Source organism: Acomys minous (genome assembly GCF_964271855.1).
Source record: "Acomys minous genome assembly, chromosome: 1".
NCBI classification, from domain to species: Eukaryota; Metazoa; Chordata; class Mammalia; order Rodentia; family Muridae; genus Acomys; species Acomys minous.
The window spans coordinates 158,237,977-158,259,109 of record NC_140483.1 but is presented as its reverse complement, the minus strand read 5'-3'; the positions used below and the strand labels follow the sequence as shown (position 1 = coordinate 158,259,109).

The 21,133-nt window shown below is 37.5% G+C and overlaps 1 protein-coding gene across 7 annotated transcripts in view; it reads left to right on the top strand.

Annotated features, from left to right (window-relative positions):
- The window catches only part of ASTN2 (astrotactin 2), a 960,073-nt gene that overhangs the window by 400,720 nt on the left and 538,220 nt on the right, over window positions 1-21,133 (top strand). For all 7 annotated transcript variants that reach the window (XM_084779663.1, XM_084779662.1, XM_084779659.1 and 4 more), the window contains one exon: window positions 15,736-15,903. In XM_084779663.1, coding sequence (XP_084635789.1) covers window positions 15,736-15,903 — 168 coding nt within the window. The remainder of the gene's footprint in view (window positions 1-15,735; window positions 15,904-21,133) is intronic.

Sequence of the window (21,133 nt, the reverse complement as noted above, 5' to 3'; positions counted from 1 at the left end):
TGGGAACACAAATTCATAGCCTGGCTACTGAACTGTGTATTTGTTCAGACTCCTCATACCCCACAATGGACATTTAAAAATGAAATTAAAATGATACATATATACCAAATGTCCTAGGCATCTGCTGGTTTAGTTAAAAATTATATGCTAGATGGTTAGCTCTGAATGAAAACACCCCAATCTATTTTCTTTCCAGAATCCTTGCTTACCTTGTATTCTTTGCAAGGGACATGAATTCATGAAGATTACTACTTCCTGCTCCATTCCTTTGCTACACACACACACACACACACACACACACACACACACACACACACACACACATCTTGCTTCCTTCTTCCTTCAGAGTGCTTCCTCGTAATTGGAATCATCTATGCATTGGTGAAACTGTTTCTTTCATATCTATCTACCTAACACAGTACATTCGCTGTAGATAAACACTAGGACTGACACATAAGGGGTGAGTTGGTGAGTTCTAAGTGTGTTAGTTATTTGAATAAGCACATTTACTCGTTAAACACAATACTGTGTTGTTGAGGAGTAAAGTTGCAAGAGATGACGGCAAGAACCTGGTTCAGGATTCTAGTTTCAAAACCCCATACCTCGGACAAGGCAGGCAAAGACACTTGCTTACTATCTTTAGCTTATTCCTCTATGATATGGGAGTGAAAATGGTATATGTGGGGTCATGATATAATTGGGGGTAACTTCTCTTAAAAACACTTTCCATACATTAACACACTTCTTTGAAATACTCCCAGAAAAGAGAAGCATTGATTTCCTCATAATTTTCAGATAGGTATTCAGAAACACAAAGTGGGCAATACATTTGTTGAAGGGTACACAGATATGAAAGGACTCTGGGTGACTTCAGAACCTTGAATAGGTATTTCTGGAGAATGATGTTTGGTGTTTGGATATTAAGGTACACATGTCTTTTGTGTTAATACTGTAGCCCACTGGAGAATGTGGCTTGGGAACTGTGCAGTTTGCTTCTTTTACTTCCATTTGATAACATCTAAGGCAGTACAGACAGTGATCTGAAAGTACCATGAGTCATTCATACATTCATTCAGAATGTTTTACTGGTTTTCTGCCATGTGCTAAACATCATGATAAAAGGTGTCCATTCGAGATGTGTTGGATATGATTCGCTTGCAGAAAGTTCATGGGGCATAATCAGTGAACATGTACTGAATTTAGACTCTTCGTAAATGATGCAGCTGTAAGGAGAAAGGTACCTATGCCAAGCCATCGGGAAGAAAATGGTTTATTAAGTTATTTGGTTGCAGTGACAAAAGAGGTTTAAGGAAAGAGGGGTTGGTTGAGGGTATGTGTGTTCCATCATAACAGAGGTGTAGGGACAGGTGCTTGAGGCAGCTGATCACATTGTAGTCACAATCAGGAAACAGATAGATGAATGTTCCTACTCAATGCAGACTTTTCTTTTATACTCTTTCCAAGACTCACAACCATTGGTGCATCTCCCCCACACCAATAGACTTAATCTCACCATCCTAATTAATCCAATCTAGAGCCTTTTCTACAGACATGTTCTGAGGTTTGTCTGCTAGGAGATCCTGTCAAACTGACAAATATAGTCATCATAATGGGTCACTGTAGGTTACATGAAGAATTTGCCTGTAGACAAGCCGGTGAAGACAAACGTTGTTCATGTCCCTGGATATTTCAAAATATGTGGACAAAGAAAAGTAGGTGAGAATCTGAAACTTACCCATAGGAGAAAGAAAATGTACCCTTAGTCCCTGATGCCTAACTGGAATCCCTTTCCTTCATTATGTGATCAGACTAGAGATATACTTCTAACAACTGAAAAAGAGAAAAATTGATGGTGCAGGGGCACATGCCAGTAATCCCACTCAGGGAGGCGTGCTATCTCTGTAAGTTCCAGGACAGCCTGATCTACAAACCAAGTCCAGGACAGCCAAGGCTACATAGAGAAACCCTGTTTCAGAGAGAGAAAGGGAGGGGGGCGGGGAGAGAGAGAGAGAGGGGGGGGGGGAGGGAGAGCTTGTCCACTTAACCATGTAATCAATAATACAACTTTCTATCAACTCTACTTTTATTCTTTCTCAAGTTTCCAAATATGACAATTTTACTCATTATCAGTATTATTACAAAATAGTGAGATAAGTATTAGCAAGCGATACATATTAAACATATCCTCTGTTGCATCCCATGTCCTCTCTGCTGAGTTGATAACTTTTTTATGTATATTCTTTCTGAATTTTTACTACATACCTATGCATACATCCTGAATTGCTGTTTTATTTATGATTGTTTTAACACTGAGATAAGCTCTTAAATATTATTGAACTACTTATCTTTCTCATGAATCACAGTCTTCCGAAAATGACATTATGCACAGAGGTATCTAGTACTTGTAACTGTCCCATTTTCCAAAGGAGGACTCACAAGACTACAAAATCAGGCAGTGAGTATGAAGGGGAATAAATGATAAAAGACACAGCTAAAGTCTCATCAGTCTTGATGGCTACAGAGCTGAACTTTCTCAAGCGATCCTTTAACAAGTCTTTCTGAGAACAGAAAGAACAAATTCAGTCTTCCAGCATCATATACTAGGAACAAGGACCCCAGCCACAAGAAGCCCTACATGAACCATAGAGTCTTCTATGTGATCTGCAAATAAAAATGTTATCCTTTGTTTCCTGAATACTCCTAGAATTCATAGAGGGTTAAGCTGTTAAACAGCTGATGGCTGAGGATGCTACAGTGTGGATAAACTGCATATATCTTTTATTATGCTACCCCAAGTACCAACATTACATCTTTAGGCAGCTGTTCTCATCTGTGCCAGACAGTAAAAGCTGTTCCATCACCGCGATTGTTGAAGCCTTTGATTTTCTGGAAGCTTTACCCCATGTAATCTTTTGTAGTATCATAAAACAATTAGATTAAGGCTCAGCATTAGTTTGAATTATTGTCCAGTTTCCAGAAAATATCTCTTGCAAGTATTACATGTCTTTGGAGATATTAAGTATCATATTACAATGTTATGTCAACTACTACCCATTTCTACTCATTTTAATGTAGCATAATTTATGTTTCAGTCATCATCTTCAGAAGCACACTGGTTAGAGAATGAACCAGAGGTGAATACTGACATAATCAAAGTAAAATAAAACAAAATTTCTTATATATGGACAAGGGTTCCTTGCCATGAGAATAATGGTAGAAAGCCTAGTAATATTGAACATTGTTATTTTTCTTTTTTCATTAATTAAACATTTTTGGTTTTTTACATATACATTTATATTATTAGACATATGAACAATAAACTACCTAAAGCAAGAACCATGAAACAGTCAGGAATTATATAAATGTTACTTTCTTAGTGTTTTGGCTATTTGTATTTGACAGCCTTGAAGAAAATATCTTTTCTATCTTGGTGTGTCTAACATTCTGAATATAAATCAATCTCCATCACATCTTGTCATTATCAACTTAAAACATCTATCTAGTCCTAAAAACATCTTAACCACTAAACATGTAAGCTTCATTGTAAAACTAAGCTACATGGGCTTCAACTCCATCAGAGATTTGAAGAGGAATAAACTTGATTACCTGAGTATGCCGAAAGTGCAGCTTAGTAGTTTTCCAAATGAGAAGATGAAAGATACAGTTTGCTACCTGAATAGTCATCCAAAATATGTATTGTTGGAGCATCATCTTCAGCCTTCTGGCCCAATATATCTGACAGACATATTTGTGAGGCAAGAAGTATTGAGGACTTGCTTACCCTGTCTTGGCAGAGTTTGGCTGTCAACTCTACCTGCATCCAAATTTGCCGTTTTTTAGGCAGATTCTGTATGTGGCAGAAATGAGGACATTTTGCTCAATGGCTCGTTTGCCACATTTGAAGCCATCTCCATGAGGAGGTTCTTTGATGTTCATCATCTTCTTTGAGGTAGGCTGGGTGTTGCCAGGAGTTAACTTGTCTCATTGTCAGTTAATCTTTAAAATAATAAAAGCATTTTTAAATGCCATATTCTGAATGTCTCTGTGGCTTTTGAAGACCTTATCTAACTATTCTACCTTATCTTTCTATAGAATCATATTTATCTGCCTCACCTAAGATGTATATTCTTGTAATAAAAGTAGACTAGTAATTGACATGACCATGATTTCATCAACTAACAATTAACCTGTTTAACTTATTTACCCTAAACAGCAATAGCGCTTTCAAAGTATTGGAAGTAAACCTTGTATTATAATTGAGTTATATGGGTACAGTAATTCATATTAGAATATATATATATATATATATATATATATATATATATATATATATATACAGTGTGTGTGTGTGTGTGTGTGTGTGAAGAATAATCTTACATTTGAATTCTATACCACTGTATCTAGAGTTAGAGTTAAACTTATTTTGCATCTATATACAAAATTCTATACCAGTGAATTAAAAGTAACCTTGTGAGTGACAATAAGAGTGAATTCAACTTTTCAACCTCCAACAGTTATAGCTGTGTATTTCAGAATGTGTGCAAGTGTAGTTTGGATGCCTTTGTTTCTTTGTCTGTAGAATGGAAACACAAATACTATTCACCCCTCTAGTGATAGTTCTATGGACATTTGAAGAATAGCATCAATTGCAGTACACATTTTCTTCTGATAAATGTATTCAGAAAGTAAGCACACACAGCCCCACAGCCTGCATGCAAATGCTACATGTCAAATGCCCTTCACTCCCTTTCAGAGGAAGAGGCTGAGAAAAGAAAGGGAATCATTTTCCAGAGCCACTCAAATGGTGAGTTGAAGAGACCCTATTTGGCCTTTCTCTGATGATTTCAACACCTTGTTTTTTTATCAGAAATTTTTAGATGTAGATGGCAAGAACTCTAGAGAAAAACAGCAACACACACACACACACACACACACACACACACACACACACACACACACACACCACACCACACACCACACACAAACAGTGAAAGACAAGAAACAGGCAGGTTCTTGGGTCTAATTTAGTTGGTTGGCTTGAACCCGTGTTGCAGTAATGAAGCAGATCCGGGGAGGAATTGCTAATACAGTTATTCTTAGCGATCACACTAAGTGTTGAGCAGCTTTTGCCAAGAGCCCTTGATGTCTGTGCAGGCTCCTTGGGAGGGGCACAGAGAAGCATATCCCATAGATGAAGGCAGAAACAAAGAAGAGGGATGATAAAGGGAACAGCGCTAACTTGGTTCAAGGGTATGCATTCAGCTCTTACTGGCGTCATGATTCACACCTTGGCTACACATTTTGAAATGTTTTCCTTACAAATGTGCTGATCTTAACTTTAACTTTTTACTTTCTTGGGATCTGTCACTTCTAAAGCATCCCTTCACACCTGTCCTGCCTTAGTCACCTTAGATAATATTATGTAAGTATCAAGAGTAGTTGCTGTAATGTGGTATATGTCAGTCTAGGGGAAACGAATAGGTGGGTGAGAGCAAGGTTTAAAAAGTGAAATTAATGTGTTGCTGTTTCCCAAGCAGAACTATCTGTACAAATTCAGGAGTCATAGACACAGAAATCTGCAAGTATTCCAGATACGTAGTTAGTTCTGTTTATGTATGTATGTGTGCAATGTATGTTTTGTGTATGTGTTATGTATATATTTATATAAACTATGAAATAATGTACATTATATGTATGAGTAGATATTTAATTATATGCAGAAATACATTTCTTACTGTGTGGATTTTCCCAAAATAGTTCAATGTAAATCACTAACTAAAGACTACTATTCATAGATAATTTTACCTGAACTTACTTAATGACATTGGAAACTCTGTAAACTGTATATGTAAAGGTAGACAAAGACATGAGTAGGCTCAGAAGATTGATTCTTCTTACAATAACCAAAAACAAAGGGCTAGATAAGGCCTTGAGCTGCCCCTCTTTGGTTCCTGACAGAGCTCCCACGCAACTCCATTTTTATCCTCATATCTTATGTTTTCTTCTAACAAAAAGGGACAGATCATTCTCTGTTATAAAAAAGTTTTTAAAGGCCTTCTGAGATCAGGAGCAAAGTCTACTATTGTTTTTTTCCATAACCACTGACCTAGGCTAATGGTATGGTTCAATAAGTAAATTCACCTGTCACCAAGCCCAAGGACCCAAGTTTGATCCTGGCATCTATATTTTAGAAGAAGAGAACCCAATCTGGAGCAGAGAGAGAGAGAGAGAGAGAGAGAGAGAGAGAGAGAGAGAGAGAGAGAGAGGCAAACACAGAGACACAGAGACAACAAAAATTTAAGAGGAATTTCTAAATTGCACCAAAATTATTTCCTTAGAAATTTAAATGATTTTTTAAAAAACAAAAGAAGCATTTTATGACTTTGTTCTTTTTCTATTACCTAGCTTTGTATCAAAATTGTCATATACCTTGGAGAAAAAAAATGCTCTTTTGAAATAATGAAACTTCAAATAGCTTTTGTCTAGACCCCAAACAACCCTTAACCAACTTGAAGCAAGACCAAGGGCATATAAAAGCATGTAGAATTCTGTGACAATCTGTTTTTAGCCAGACTTTGATCACAGTTTGAGATGGGAAAAACATAAAATGTTTGAAAAAGACCATAGCCAACCCCCATAGGAAATTCCGCATGGTACTTCAGAGAGAAGTATGTTTAGTGGGTTGGGGAAAGTAATAAAGCTATTTATAAACAACTTTTTTATTTTATGCAGAGCACTACATCCCTATTGGCCTCCACATCTCCATGCTTATTTTTTCTGGTACCTAGTGATAAGCTCTTACGTGATTCTCCTGTGATGTGGTCCTCTCTTTTTCAAAAGAAGGGAGTTATAGCCTTGCAATAACTCATTCAGTTACATAGGAGCTGCTTTTGCTCATCAGTGTAAATTCCGCCAACTGTAATCTTACTGCCATGCCTCTTAGGATCTGTTCTAGGCAGGATGTGTTTCTGTGGCATGATATTTGGAAGACCAGTTGTACACAGCATTCTAGATGTAGTTTTACCCATGCATTTCTTAATAATGGTGATACATGTTAAGTCATCGTGTAAATATCATAGTGAATACTTGCACAAAGCTGTGCATCTTCACTTCCCACATACCTGGGCTGCATGTGTATTGTTCATATAGCCATGGTAAACGAAACATCAGAAAATTGAATTAAACATAGGAGAAAACAATATTATCAAGGGGTTTGGTAAAGATGAGATGTATGTGTAGAATGCTCATGTGTAACCCAAAATAATGTTTTATAGGAAACTGTCTTTTAATGCAGTAGATGCTGTATACTCTAAAAATGATTAGAAATTATAGTATGGAAAATATGTAATTTGGTAATATTTATGGTTAGTAGCCTTTTTAAGTATGATATATCACATAAATTTGTATATTCTATGATCACCAATGTGACCCTACACACATGCATGAGTCATGCATCTCTTGACAGAACAATAGCTATTTCAATAAGCAATAGGAGTTCTCAGTTTCATTATAATTTTAGGGGACCACTGCTGTATATGAGGTTTCTTGATGCTCTTTATACAACACATTATGGTGCTTGCACAATCCCTATGGAGTCTTAAGCATACCTTCTTTTGATTCGAGGTTTTATTATCTTTTAAAGAAGAAGGTTTGACTTCCCTGAGGATTATCACATCCCCAAAGGAATGAAAAATGGGTTTGGGGTAATAAAATATGCTCCCTTTGTGAATTGTAAAAGTAAATTGTAAATAAAGTGCAATAGTGTATAAACAGTGTATCTGTGGTATCAAAATGCCAGTGGTAAGATAGTTTGAAGGGGAAATAAAATCAGTAAACTTAGAGAATGATAAAGAAAAGCGGGAATTTCTTTTAGATGCCATATATGGCTCTCATCACATCATAACATTCTCATCTATTATATGATTTCCAAAAAGATTATTCCAATATTAACCAAGTTTCTATTTTCTGAAGAGCCTGAAAATTCAGTGTTTGATGAACAATGACCTTCTTTAGATAACCACTGGGCACCTTCAATTTCTCCTTAGCTTCTATCTTTTTAACATTTACATATTATTCACATAATATATATTATAACCTACATACCACTTCTGTCTATCTAGTGGTGTTGGAGTACTTAGAGCCAGATTGGGCTTCTGGGAAGCCAATGAAAAGGGCTTATGTTTAGATTTCTATGCATCGCCAACAAGTACATGCATACTGAATTTCAATTATTGGCTTTGTCACTTTATATTTTTTGTATACATTTAAAAAACTATTCTGAGAAGTAATACCTAGGGCTTTTTGGTGTTCAATAAAGGCTAATAATCAGAACATACGAAAGAGATATTTGTCTTGTACGATGAAAATAGTGTATTAGTTGCTAATATTGCAATAATAAAACACCACTATCAGAGTGGTTGAAGTGTCAGTAGTGTCTTTTCTCATAGTAATCAAGTTAGCCATCAAATTTGAAGTGGTCAGCAAGATTGATTTCCTCTACTATCTCTGTCCATGGGATATATGGCTGTCTTCCTTTCTCATCTTTATATAGTCCCTCTTCCAGTTCATGTGTGATTACTTTGATCTTATATGTACATGAGGCATTCTGGATAAAGATTCCCATAAATAGCCCCTTTGAGTTCTGCCTCTTTAAAGACCCTGCCTTCAAACACATTACAGTCTGAGGCAATGCATGTCAGCTCTGCACCATATGAACTTGATGAGGACACAATCCATCCCATAACAGATAGATAATATGTAGGTGATGGTGAGAATATTGAAGTTGATCCAAGGTAAAAAGAAATTAAGGAGCAGATGAGATAAAAAGAAAAAAGATGGAATTAGAGGAAAAGCCACAGAGACCCGTGGCTGAGAGACTTGTTTGAAAACTGGCCCACAATAATGATTCTGCTTTCTGAGACCCAATGCTTTGCTTACAAAGCCCTTAAAACTTTGTTTGATCACCCACTTCATATGTCTACTTTTCAATGGATAATAATAGGTGGTGAAACGTAGTCAATACTAACTTATGGTTCTGTAAAGTAAGCCAGGGCTGGAATGGACATATGCTTCACATACATGATGGGCTGGTGTTAGATGTGGTCCTCATTTCTTCTTCTGAGTTTGTACACCTTCCTACCTCCAGGAAAGACATTTCTCATAGGTCTGAGACCCCAACAGAGATAGGCACCGTGATGATGCGACTAAAGGGAGCATGCTTCTCATCATTTAACAAGCAGAGAGAGAAAGCCTAGCAGAGTGAATCCTTGGGTCAAAATCCATCCTGTATTTCATGTATGAAGAGCATCTGCTGACCGTTCACCAAGGTGACCAAAGCCTTGTTTTGAAGTCTTTTATTCAGGCTCTTATTGGTCTGATGCATGGTGCACAGTGTGATGAAAGGAATTTGCAGCTGCTGCCTGTCTCGCCAGGCAATTTTTGTCTGGTGATACCTACTTCCGTGGTATTTTTAGATCTCATCTGTAGCTTTCTGTTCCTTTTGGGGGCTTCTGTGCCTCTGGCTTTTCAGAGAACACTATGGAGTAGCCTGAGCTTCCCAGCTCACCCCTGATCTATTCTGCACAATTACAGAAGCAGGCTTATAATCAATGTAATTGAAGATCAGAGTTAATGAGGACCTCAGTGCCCACGCAGTCCCCTGAGCAACACTGGGCTTCAGATTCTAGATAAGGAAATGATTGGGCTGAACTGAAAATCCATTTGGCTAATTAGATGATGTATATTCCCACAAGGCAGTGGGAGAAAAATGAATATATATGTATGTACGTATATTTAAAAATAAGGAAACATGACATTTCGAAGTTGAGATTTTGGCAGAGAATCATTTAAGAGTCATTGCTCTCTGGGAGACTCTAAAGGAGTTTTTCAGAGAAGAATCTTACATTGCCCAATAAGGGAGGGAGGGTTTTTCATCTAAAGCCAAGAAAATAAGACAGACATCCAGAGGAAAATAAGGGGAGCATAAGACATAAGAAATAACATTTTTATTTCCTTGTGATGTGGTTTTCAGTCCCATAGACATGTGGCAATTTATTCCAAAAGCTATTTGACACTCACTTAGCTTACTAGTACACCCTCCCTTCTAGATCTACCTTGTATTTTTTCTCAGATTCTCTCCTCATATCCACATGTCTTTGGGACCCGCATCACACACTAAGAATGCTGCTGACCATTAGTTAAACAAGACGTGGTCCTTGTGTTTAAGAAATGAAGAACCAGGCTATTAGGATGTGTTCACAGACCTAGCAGAGGGGAATAGGATGAAAGAGGGAGGGAGGGGGAATGGGAAGATACAAAAATTACTTAAATAAAAAAATGAAGAACCTGGGTGAGATAGTAAGTAACAGGCTAAGGACAGACACAAAGGCTTTACATCACACATGCATTCCAGTCTCCATCTCTGGAGTTGTCAAGCACTGTATCTTATTCAACTGGAATCTGATATAGGGATTGCTAGTTAGTTTACATTCAAAGGCACAGACTGGTGAATTGATAGCATCGTGTGTAAGTACAGTCTGGATAAAATGTCCTAAGTATGGCAAGAGCTGAGAGAGAGGAGGTAGGAGTGGCTTTCAGCTCTACTGGGTCAATTAGCTGTGTACTACCCAAGCACCTAGCTCTTTATGTTTTACCTCTTTAACCTCTTCTGATTGATCATTGCATATAAGTTTAAGTTAAAGGCCTGTTCTCAAGGCTTGCTTGCTTAGCTTTACCCACTTTATCCAAGGGGGAAACCACCTTTTCAGATAGCCCTCACCTCACACTGGCTTGCGTGGTACATCCTTGTGCAGCCATTGAACTACATTATTTAGCCTATGATATTCTTAATGGTTCTAGCTCATTTTCCAGTCTCTATGAAAGCTTCTTACATGAGGAGGGCTTTACTAAGTGTTGGAATAAAGAACACTTTATACTCAGTCGGGAGTCTCTTCTCTCACCAGTTTTCTGAGATAACCTGATCTTTGCATCTCCTTGCTTCTTCACACAGGGCCTCCTTACTTAAGTTTGTATTTTCCTCATACACATCTCAAACCCATGAAGGTAAGTAAGTCACCTCCCTCAAGAGCCAAGAAAGTGAAATTCAGTTGTTTAATTTTAAAGAGTTGAGACTTTTAAAGAGCTAGCCTTATTGCATTTCATGGAGTGCAAATACAATTAACCTGGACCAATGAGATGGCCTTTGTACTTCATAATCCCATGAAGAAGTGAGTTGAAGATCTCTGTAGTGAGACATGGAACTTGATTTCATTAATTCACTTTAGCATTCACTAAATCCCTAATATGTGACAAGTGTTTAGCTGAGAAATGGATTTATAAGGATTGGTGGGTCACCACATCTTCCTTTTGAGAAGTCATAGTCGATCCGAGACAGAAAAATTCCTCCAGGACTGTGTACACTACACTCACTAGAATGAGTATGCTAAAGGAGGAATGTGAGCACCACAGAAGGCAACCTGCTAGAGTTCCCATTTCTCAAGACAGTCTGAAATAACTGGGAAGGTAATACCTTTAGAAACTGGCAACTCTTCCTTCAGCTTTCACTCCTGCCTGAGTAATCATGCTTAGTGGTCAAATTAATTTTTCTTTGCACCTTACGCATTCTTCTGCAAAAGAAGAAAATGATCATTCCACCAGACTGTTTTAAGTGAGCAAAATAAACAATGTACTTATCTCAAGAATGAACAAGCATAACGCTCAAATGATAGTAGCCCCTCTCTGCCATCAAAACATTTGAATGCCTTTGCACAATATATAATTTCAAATAAGTTAAAGACAACTTACTGACTTAGGCCACTTATGATGCTGAAATAATACCATGATGCTAGTGCCTTATAAACAACAGAAGTGTATTTCTAAAAGTTCTGAAATCTGGAGCATCCAAGATCACAATGACGTCAGGTTTGGTGTCTGGCAATGAACAGCCTCCTGGTTTACTGTGAGCTATCCTTCCTTGCTGTTCAAAACACCTTTCAGAAGTCTTTAGTTAGGACACTAATCCCAATTGTAAGAACTCTACCATTATTGCCAAGCTATCTCTGAAAGGCTCAGCCTTCAAATGCAAGCAGCCTATTACTCCGGTTTTCCAGCCCAATATTTCCAACTCATAGTTCTCATATTAGATATCTACGGATATTGTGTATAGAGCTTTGAAGTTCATAAGAAATCCAAATAATAATCAAAATTGTTCCCATTAGTCTATTTCACAGGGCACCCAGGACTTCATCCGCATTAGTGGATTTGCGGTGCTGCATCCCTGTCCCCATTAAGGGCTGCAGTACTCTACTTGTTCTCCCAATTTCAAGGGATGTTAGTGGCTGGCACACTCCATTGTGTAGGACTGTTTCACCCAAAGTAATGTCCCATTCCCAGAGATAGCCTATAGCCTCTGACTGGGCAGTTAGTCTTGATTTGAAACCTGTGAGAAGGACCATGCAATACCAGAGTGTCCCATGAAATCACTGGAGGGTTTTTCTGCAGCTTCATGGCAATTCAACTTCTCCCTCCATGCCTTTCACTTTGCTCACTTCCTTGCAAGACTACACCAGTTAAGTACCCCCATGCCAGGCTCTTCCTTTGAGTCCTCTTGCAGGCAAAGCTGATCTAAGGCAGATGCATTTTCTTACGTGTAAGCTTGCTATCAGCATGGGGACAGGATTCTCTATCCATGTTATTTATATGTAGTAACTGAGGAATTTGTTTTCTTGCTCAAGGCTATAGAGCTAGGAAATAACACCATGAGGATCAAAACTCACATCCTGCTGCCTTTTCTCTTTATCACAGCACTGTGTAGCTTTTCTGAAGCAGAAGGATTAACCAATCTCAGCCCTGGGACACAATTCAATATCCATCCCTTAGTCTTTAGTGAGAATAAATACAAGAATTATCCATTTAAACAGCATAACTGTGCTTTTTTAAAAGGAAAATCTGCAGTTGATACTGATGTGTAGTGCCTTGCTCAAGGACCCATGTGACATGTTTCTGTTCGGGCTTTGTTCCAGTAGGGGAAATGTGGCTTTGCAGATAGATTTGCATAGCTTTCCTTGCCAGAAGTTTGAAATATGGAATCCAATATACTTATTTCTTTTTTGCTTTTTTTCATTTAGCTGCCAAGGATTTTAGGGCCAACTTCTAAAGTGGTCATTTCCTTATCTTAGCTTGATGTCACTCATCTACTCCTGTTGTTTCACATGGGTGCTTCTGGCATTCACACTGAATATTATGTTGTGTCCTGTGCTTTTACATAAGAGCTCCTTCTATAGAATGATAGGCACTCTGCATCTGTCTGAGTTAAAGTAAGCACTAGCCCTTGGTCTTAGATGCTTAGGTAGACAGGCACGGCTGGATGTGACCTCTCCTTCATGACCATTTTGCACTGGTCTAAAACAAAGGATCTGATCCAAGATGAGCCCAATCACATGCAAATCACAGTGTCTAATATGACCTAGCAGAGAAGCCCCTGTTAGGTGCAAAGGAAGCTTTAAAACTGAAATGTTCCTTGGAAAACTTGAATTTCTTCAGAGAAAAGTTTAAGGGTGCTGGTTTCTTTCTTTCCTGGTGTGATAAAGAGAAGCAAATAGGGTAGGAAAGCTTAGTTGGGCTAATTTTAGGACACAGTTTTCTGTTTCCTGTGATGTAGATTGATAGATCTACCACAACCCAAGAACCACTCTTCACTGGCTTATTTAGTCCTGTTAAAGCTTGTATTTTTTTCATGCTCTGAAGTTTAACCTGTGTTTTATGCAATTGCTGCAAACCTGTATTCATCATTTAAAATATTATTTTAGCCAATCTGAAGGGCTTCTTGCCCCCTCCAAACTGGGTGTACTTATGAGCATATGTGAATTTGTATACAACATATATGTACATATGTAAATACTGTATGTATAATTGTACAGTAATTACATTAAAATAGGTAGTGTATAGCATGAGCATGCTTATATATGATATCTCTTACAAATTAATGAGAGATATTGCAATTCAAAGATTGCAAATCATGAGGTTTTATTTTTTTTTAACCTAAATAAGTTTCTAGGAACATATTTAAGCCTTCATTAGAAAGCTGGTTGATTAAAAAAACAAAAGCAAACAAAACAATACTTAAACCTCTGCCCCACCTTGCTTTTAGGCCCATGTGTTAAGATCGAATAAGAATTGATTCATAGCTGCCATTCTAATGGGGCTTGATGTGCCCTTTGATCCCAGCACCTTCCAGCTTCTCTTCCTGCACTTCCGAAACAGCAGCCACCAAGGCTCCTTTGTTTATTTGCTTGCTTGTTTGCTCACTTTAATTTTTTTAATTTATTATAATTTATTCAGATTACATCCCAATTGTTATCCCTCCTTTGTATCTTCCCATTCCCACCTCTCCTCCCTTTTCTGCCCTATTCCCCTCCCCTAGACCTCTGACAAAAGGGGACCATATGACCATATGACTACAGATATCAGGTCTCATCTGGATAGCCTACTTCCCCTTCCTGTGTGGGCCCACACCAATTGGAAGTGAGGGTCTCCCTCTGTATCTCTGGCTGACCTGAAACTCATTGGGTAGCTCTCACTAGCTTGGAACTCACAATCTTCATCTTCTGAGTACTGGGACACACATACAGTACCATTCCTTAAAGGCTCTGGGAATTTGTTGAAAATCCCTCTGTGTCTTTGTCTACTACTGTCTATGTTTCTACCCCATTATCTCCTTGAAAATAAAATAAATGTAGTTCATAGTATAGCTCTGTGGTAGACAGGCACCTAGTTTATGTGTGAGTCCCTAGTTTGAATGACAGTAGCACAAAAACAACCACCAAAGAAAATATAGCACACACTAGAGGAAATGGGTATTGATTTTATGTTTCTTATTTTACATGCAGATACCACCCATTCAGCTGTGGTAGGCATTAGTGCACTTTTTTCAACAGAATGTGGGGTGAGAGGAACAGCTAATTTTTCTTTTTTTGTTGTTGTTGCCATTTTCTTTTCTTGTTTTAAAATTTTATTTTATTAATTTATTCATATTATATCTCAATTCTTATCCTATCCCTTGTATCCTCCCATTCCTCCCTCCCTCCTATTTTCCCCTTACTCACTTACCCTATGACTGTGACTAAAAGGGACCTCTTCCCCCTGTATATGCTCATAGGGTATCAAGTCTCTTCTTGGTAGCCTGCTATCTTTCCTCTGAGTGCCACCAGGCCTCCCCATCTAGTGGGTGTGGTCAAATATGGGGCACCAGAGTTTGTGTGAAAGTCAGACCTCACTCTTCACTCAACTGTGAAGAATGTCCTGTCCATTGGCTAGATCTGGGTAGGGCTTCGAAGAAAAGCTATCTGCCAAAAACAGCGTCAAATTTTCTTTTTAAATTTAACATTTAATCTTTTTTTTTTTTTTTACAAGAGCCAGTCTGGCCCTGTCTACATACCTTACATCAATCTATTTCATTCTCATATTTGAGGTGCTTCTCATTAATATTTCCATTTACATATTAGGCAGCCAAGGCCAGAAGTAAGTTAGTGACTTTCACAGAGTGAGTGGTCTATAAGGGCAGAGACGGGATCTGAACTCAGTCCTCAGGACACACTCTTATCTATTAGCCTGAACTGGTTCATGTTGAGCCACAGGTAAATGTTCTTCAGATGTTCTTAGTTAACTGAGATGTAATGATTGCAGGTGTAATGAATGCAATTGTGGAGATAGTAGCTGTTGTTCTCTGCTCCCCCACAGGAAGCAGCTTTGTGGTGAGTGAAGGAAGTTACTTGGATATCTCCGACTGGCTAAACCCTGCCAAGCTGTCCCTGTACTACCAGATCAATGCCACCTCCCCATGGGTGAGAGACCTCTGTGGACAGAGGACGACAGATGCCTGTGAACAACTCTGTGACCCAGAAACTGGTGAGTCATGGGGTGTAGGACTTGAGATGAAGATGGTAGCCATTCAAGGAAAGTACATTCTTCCTACTTAAGTAGTCAGAGATTGCTGAGCCACTGAAAGGGAGTTGATATAAAAGTCTTTCAGTCCAATCAATTGTTTAAATCATATGCTGCCATTTCTGGGAAAGGGAGGAAATTCTAAGAAAACCACAGAAACTCAGAGTTAGAAAAAACATAGAGGGCATTAAGGTCAACGTAGGCAGCATGTCCCATTTGCTTTTAAATCCATATTCTTAGATACTGTGTGTCTTTCAATACTAATGAAAGAAAAGAGTTACAGCAAAAAAACAAAGGCGAAAGTATCTAGATGTGAGGGGAGAAAGGGAACCAGTAAAAGTAGGTATAGGGGATGATTAAAAACAAAGTAAAATGAAATATGTATGAAAATGCCCAAATAAAGCTCATTTCTTGGTATGACTGTTGATAAAATAAAATCTAAAATTTTAAATTTAATAAGGTAATATACAGAATTTTTCCATGTATTCATTTGTACATCATACCACTAGGAATTTCTTATACCCAGGTATACTTTTAGGTAAATTAACTTCCTAATGTAATCTACATGTGAGTGTCTATGAAAAAGAACACCCAGTTTGCAGTTTCATATGGTAGAGCAAACCCATTTATGTCTGTTTATTTTTAATTAATTAAAATAAAATAACTTTACATATTCATATCCTCAGTTCAATTATTCAGATTTCAAGTTCTCCATCACTCTGTGTGACTAATGACTACCTTATGTTTTATTGAATATTTTTATTTTTTATATACACATTTATACTATTATTCATATATACAATAAACTACCTATATCAAGAAGAACCACGAATCAGTCAGGAATTATATAAATGTCACATTCTTAGTGTTTTGATTATTTGTATTTGGCAGCCATGAAGAAAACATCTTTCCTATCTTGGTCAGTCTAAAATTCTGAATATAAACCAATATCTATCATATTTTGTCATTATCAACTAAAAACATCTATCTAGAACTAAAAACATCTTAACCACTAAACTACTAAGCTTAATTGTAAATTTAAACTATCTGGGATTCAACCCAATCAGAGACTTGAGAAGGAAGAAAATTGATTACGTGAGTATACAGGAAGTGCAGGTTAGTAGTTTTTCAAATGAGAAGGTGACAGAGACAGTTTACTACCTGAGCAGTCACCCAAAACACTCTATAATGGTAGATCATCATCTTCAGCCTTCTGGCCCAATATGTCACATGACAGATATATTTGTAAGGCAGGAACTAATGAGGCCTTCCTTACCCTGTCTTGGTAGACTTTTGCTATCGACTCTGCCTGTTTCCAAGGTTGCCCTTTTTCAGACAGAATTCTGTCTGTGGTCGAAATTAGGACATTTTACCCAGTGGCTTGTTTGTCATATTTGAAGCCATCTCCATAAAGAGATTCTTTGATGCTCATCATCTTCTTTGAGGTAGACTGGGTGTTGCCAGGAGTTAAACTGTCTCACTGTCAATGAATCTTTAAAAATAATAAAAACATTTTAACTGACATATTCTGCATGTCTCTGAGGTTTTTGAAGACCCTATCTAATTTACCTTAATTTTATATAGAATAATATCAGTCTCTTGCACCTAAGATGTATATTCTTGTGATAAAAATAGACTAGTAATTGATACGACCATGATTTGATCAACTAACAATTAAGTTATATAACTTATTTATCCCAAAGAGCCTGCAATAGCACTTTCAAAGTATTGGAAGTAAACCTTGTATTATAATTGAGTTATATGGGTACAATACCTCATATAAGAGTAGAAATATAAACAGTGTGTATGAATAATAATCTTGTATTTGAATTCTATACCACTGTATCTAAAATTAAACTTATTTTGCATCTATATACAAAATTTCATCTATATACAAAATTCTATACCAGTTAATTAAAAATAACCTCGTGGGTAACAATAGGCATTAAGTTGAGGAGTAGATTCACTAATCTACCTTTTGTTCTATCCACCCTACCTATTCTATATTCTCCCTTCTTTCTTTTCAACTCCTATCTCAAAACCTAAGAATGGAAGATAACGGAAAAGAAAGATATTCCTGAGTCCAACCTTGTTTTCTCTCTGAATAAGACCAATAATATCTTGTAACCTACTCCCATTGAAAATAACCCTCATAGCCCAAGAAATGAACCCAAAACCTACCCCACTCACCTAAAATGAAATGGGGTGTCATTCTCTTAAGGTTTCTTCTGGGTGATTTGGAATGAATAATACCTTTGTAGGGGCCCGAAATATTAGGGAAATGGTTAAACAAGCTAGGAATTGTATTTTTGGTCCAATTTCTAAATATTGAGAAATTCCAGGCTTAATTAGCATCCTGTATGGGACAGTCTGAGATGCTGGACCAGTTGGGATTGGAAGCTTTCTTCAAAGGTGTTTTGGAGCTGTCTTCTTCTGACAAAGATATAATATCCAAATTATATAAAGAACTCAAGAAATTAAACACCACCAAGCCAAATAACCCAATTAAAAAATAGGGTACAGAACTAAACAGAGAATTCTCAACAGAGGAATATCAAATGGCTGAGAAACCCTTAAAAATGTTCAACATCCCTAGTTATCAGGGAAATGCAACTCAAAACAACGCTGAGATTCCATCTTATACTTATCCAAATGGCTAAGATAAAAAACTATGGTAACAGCACATGCTGAAGAGGATGTGGAGAAAGAGGAACACTACTCCACTGATGATAGGAGAACAAATTTGTACAACTACTTTGGAAATCAACCTGGTGCTTTCTCAGGAAATTGGGAATAATTCTACCTCAACACTCAGCCATACCACTCCTGGGAATATACCCGAAAAACACTCCACCATACAACAAGGACTAACTTCCTATACAACATAGATAAAAAACATTTAGAAAATTCTACTGGACAATACTATAATAAACAAACATATGCATACATACATAGAGATAGAGATACCTATACAAATAGATATGCTGATGATAGATACATAAATACATAGATAGATGATTGATAGATGATCAATGGATATTAGATGTCAAAACATATGAAATGTTAACCTTGGAGTGGGGAAGAACTTAATCACTGTAGACAGAAAAGCTCTCTGGGAAGGTGTTGTTAGAGCAAGTATCTCATGATAGGAACAGATCAAACCATATCACTCTCTAAAGAATTTTCTAAAAGAATGTCCCACGTGCATCAATTCTCTGCAACAGAAACTCATAAATGAGGCATTTCATGGACATTTGTAGGGATTCCAAGAAGGCTACATGAGAGGAAGGAGAACAAAGTACATTGCAAGCTCATATTTTGGGGTATGTGAGGGGCAAATGTGCTTGAGATCTTGTATGGGACAATGTGAACCTTTAGTATAATATAAATTCATTGGATATTTTTGAGCAAATGAGCCTGTGAATATAGGTTCTGACCAATATTTTAACTGATCCACGCTGGCTGCTGTGTGAGGAATCTTTTCTAAGATGTCTAAACATGCTATTACTATAATCTAGGCAAGAGCTGGTAATAGCTTAGGCCATGAGTGGAAAGGATGAAAATAATGACATGTTAGCAGATGCTGGATGACTTTGCTCTAGGCTTGACAGCATTTGTTATTAGATATGGGATGTGAGAAATGGAGTGCAGTCAGAGATGATTGCAAATTTTCCAGTCTGAATGGTGAGACAAATCAAGCCACCATTTCCTGAGTGGCATGCCATGAGAGGGTCAGGGTTGGGTGAGAGGTATAAAGAGCAGAGTTGTGGATATTAGTCCAAGAAAATTACCATGTATCTTACAGGAGTGGAGAATGAGCACTTGGCTTGGCTCTTGGTATCTCCTGATTGTGTTGCTGTTCTAATACATAGCAGTTAGCAGTCCTGCCCTACTGAGAAAACAAAGGGAAGTGATTGGCCCCTCTACAGTGTGCCTTCATGCTTTATATAATGAATAGAATAATGCTGAGATATCTCACACATGAAACATGTTTATACTGGCAGATGTCCCCATGCCTCTTGTCTGATCCATGTCTAAACCCTGTCTGACCATTGTTTTCAACCTTGTGCTTTCCTGCAATCTTAAGGAAAACTTATCTTGGGGTTGCTCTAGATTCTTCAGGTGAAAGTCACAAATTCTTTTGATGAGAATAATTTTAAAGACTTACTGGATAGTAATTATGACGAGGAAGGATATAATGTCAGGAGGTTAACTTTCCTTTGGTCACTCATTGCAAACAGGATGCAGAGATGTTAGGGTGGTGCAATTAACAGTGTATATTCATAAATGGTGTTTGAGTACTTTACACTCCTCATTAAGTGTTTGAACCATTTGAAGCTACTGTCCAGAATATAGGCACATATCTCAGTCTGCTGGTGGAGAAGATGCCTCCAAGTTCATATCTCTGCCCACTGTCCTGAGCCATGAGGTTGCAGTGTTCAATGTCCACCTTTCCCAGATCATTCCTGATATCTGGTTATCTGTCAGATGTCTGAGTCAATCATGTTTAGGAATTAGGAGACAGAATGCTACAAACTGTGTCAAAGTGAGTGAATCTTGATTAATGTATATAAAAAGTGAACTACCATTCAAAATGGAAGCCAAAATAGCAGAATAAGAATTTACTACAGTCTATAACATTGAAGCATCATCTTCAGCTTTCTGGCCCAATATATCTGACAGACATACTTGTGAAGCAGGGACTATTGAGGACTTGCTTACTCTGTCTTGGCAGAGTTTGGCCATCGACTCTGCCTGCATCTAAACTTGCCCATTTGTAGGCAGAATTCTGTCTGTGGCAGAAATGAAGACACTGGCTGACTGTTCAGGCAGTAAACTGTCTCAGTCATTTTTTTTTTCATTTTGGAAGCTGCTAACTTTCACTCCGAGTTCACTCACGTATTTAAGTTTTGTCCATTCTCAAGTATCTAATGGGTTTGACGACCAGATAGCTTAGTTTTTCAATTCAGCTTAGTAGGTTAGGGGTTAAGATGTTTTTAGATCAAAATAGATATTTTAAGTTAATAGAGATGAGATATGATAGATATTAATCTCCATTCAGAAATTTAGACCCAACAAGACAGGAAAGATTTTTACTTCAATTTTGCCAAATACAAATAGCCAAATCACTATGAATGTAAAATTTATATAATTCCTGATTGTCTCATGGTTCTCCCTGCTGTATGTAATTTAT